Below are 2214 nucleotides of genomic sequence, written 5' to 3'. Positions count from 1 at the left end.
GCACCAACCTCCCCCGGCAGGTGACAGCTCCGGGATCAGCACCCCCCCACTGCTGCTACTGCTGCTGCTGCTGCCGCCGCCGCCGCCGCTGCCGCCTTCAGTCCTCCCGTCTGGGAGCCTGGGGACTGCTCTGCACTGTCAGCGGGGCAGCCCCTGCTGACTCAGGCCCTGCCTCAACTTCCCCTGTCAGCATCGACCCACTGCCCTCATGTGGAGCCTAAGAACAGAACAGGCCGTGAAGCCAGCAAAGAAAAGTTCTGTCGGAGTTTGTGAACTTTTTTTTTAAAATAAATAAAAAAACCCACACAGCAACAATGGCAACAACAACAAAAACTTAAAACTTTTTTTTCTAAAAAAAGAACGCAAAAATTTTAAAAAAATTATATGAGCTTCATGGGACTGAATCACCACCTTCTCTTACATACATCGGTTCAGATTGTAGCCATACTTAAAAAAGGCACAAGGATGATGACATTTTTATCAGTATTGTGAATAAACTTGAACACAAATACACGAAGTTCCATGTCATGTCTCAGTTGTAGAAGTTTTTCCTCTTCAAGGTAAAGCGACCAACTTGAACTTTCTCTGGCAACACGATTCAGTTATATAAGGGAATCAGTGTTCATGTCTCTGTATATATTTATTTATGTGTAATTTAATGGGAAGTGTAAATATGGTGAGTCTGTTTTAAGCTTTTTTTTTATTTATCTGGTGATCTCGTTTACCTCTTGTTTAGTGGGTTTTGAATCTTCCCTATTAGTTCTTCATGTGGTTCATGGTACTTATTTAGAAATTCAAGGTTTGGGGGGGATTCCTTTTCCTCTGGGATTCATGAATTTAGCATGTTAAAGATGACAATGAAACAGCTGAACAAATAAAAAGCAAGTAAAGTAAAATTTTACATACAATTAGAATTACATTTAGCTTTTCATTGAACGGGAAGAAAAATTGATATTGGACCTGAGAAAGATTTTTAAACTTGAGTGGTTTCATAACCCTTCTATGTATTATGGGGAGGGGAAAAAGTTAATTTTATTCCACCATCCTCCCTTAAAAGCATCATTTGAGCAATAAATGAGTATTGTCTTTAAACCAAGGGTTAGGGATATTTTTTCCTCTCTTTCTCTCTTTTTGTTCAGAGAACTTCCAACATGTGGGACCACCTGGCATTCTGTATTTTCACTGGCCATTTTGGAAACAGTTCTAGTTGTATTGTATTGAGTTGTGCCGGCAGTAGTTTCCATGCCTGTCAATGTATCATAGTCCTTTGTTGCCCAGATAAATAAATATTTGATACGCTTTATGTCGATTTTTTTTTATTCAGTGGCTGTCTTTACCCAGGCGTATTTTTGTTCTTGGCAGTATTTTTTATTCAGTATGGTTACAGTAATTGAGTTTAACTCTCCCTTGGCAATTGCTCCTTGCAATAAGCAGCTGAACCCATTGTTTCCCTCAAGTATAATAAAAACTTACTTTCAACTTGGAGTTCAGAGCAGGGTATCATTTAGATATTCCACTGAGTCTGTATCCAGACAAATGACACAATAAAACCCAATGTATTCTTTTGGATAAAAGATTGTACTGCTAAAGGAATGACACACTATCTTTTCCTTACTAGAAACATTAATTTTATTATTAAAAATAAAGTTTTATTTATGTTGATCCTTTAGGTTTTTATTTGTGTTTTGGAAACCAAAATATAAAATCTTCAGAACCAAACATTAAGGATGGCAAGGAAGATGGAGAATAGAAGACACCTGCCTTCCCACCCCCCACACCCCCAACTACTTTGGAGTCTGTCTCAAAAATTACTGAAATTTAAATTGTTAGTTCAGTAGCACAAAGGAACTACCCCTTCAGCCTTCACTTGCTAGCTCAGGCTTCTCAGAGGCTAAGACATGTAAATGAGCTAAAACTAGCTCTAGTTTTCTGGAAGGAGAAAGGAATGGTGGCAGAAATGAACACGGGGCAGAGAAAGAGATGGCAACTGTCTCCCATTTATTTTAATATTTTATTTAGAGATGAATTTCCTCCTATGCTGTTCTTAGTAGCTCTTGTGGGAGCAGAGGGGAGTGGGAAATTATGTTGATTTCCAGAATCATTTCTGCCTGCCCCTAAAAACCGACCCACCCCTTTCTATCACCACAGGGCTCCTCCTAGAACCTTTTTGAAATAGAAAATGTTCTCAGAGGCAGGGGCGGGGGGGGGAGGGGG

General features: G+C 39.5%; 1 protein-coding gene across 1 annotated transcript in view; it reads left to right on the top strand.

Annotated features, from left to right (window-relative positions):
* The window catches only part of TFAP2A (transcription factor AP-2 alpha (activating enhancer binding protein 2 alpha)), a 14733-nt gene extending 13430 nt beyond the window's left edge, over nucleotides 1-1303 (top strand). Inside the window, exon 9 of the mRNA XM_015560663.1 lies at nucleotides 21-1303. Within this exon, the coding sequence (XP_015416149.1) occupies nucleotides 21-24 (4 nt within the window). The 3' untranslated portion in view covers nucleotides 25-1303. The remainder of the gene's footprint in view (nucleotides 1-20) is intronic.
* Nucleotides 1304-2214: the final 911 nt, after the last annotated feature.

This window comes from Myotis davidii, unplaced genomic scaffold, assembly GCF_000327345.1.
Source record: "Myotis davidii unplaced genomic scaffold, ASM32734v1 scaffold1413, whole genome shotgun sequence".
In the NCBI taxonomy this organism is placed as follows: Eukaryota; Metazoa; Chordata; class Mammalia; order Chiroptera; family Vespertilionidae; genus Myotis; species Myotis davidii.
This window is presented reverse-complemented; position numbering and strand designations above follow the sequence as displayed.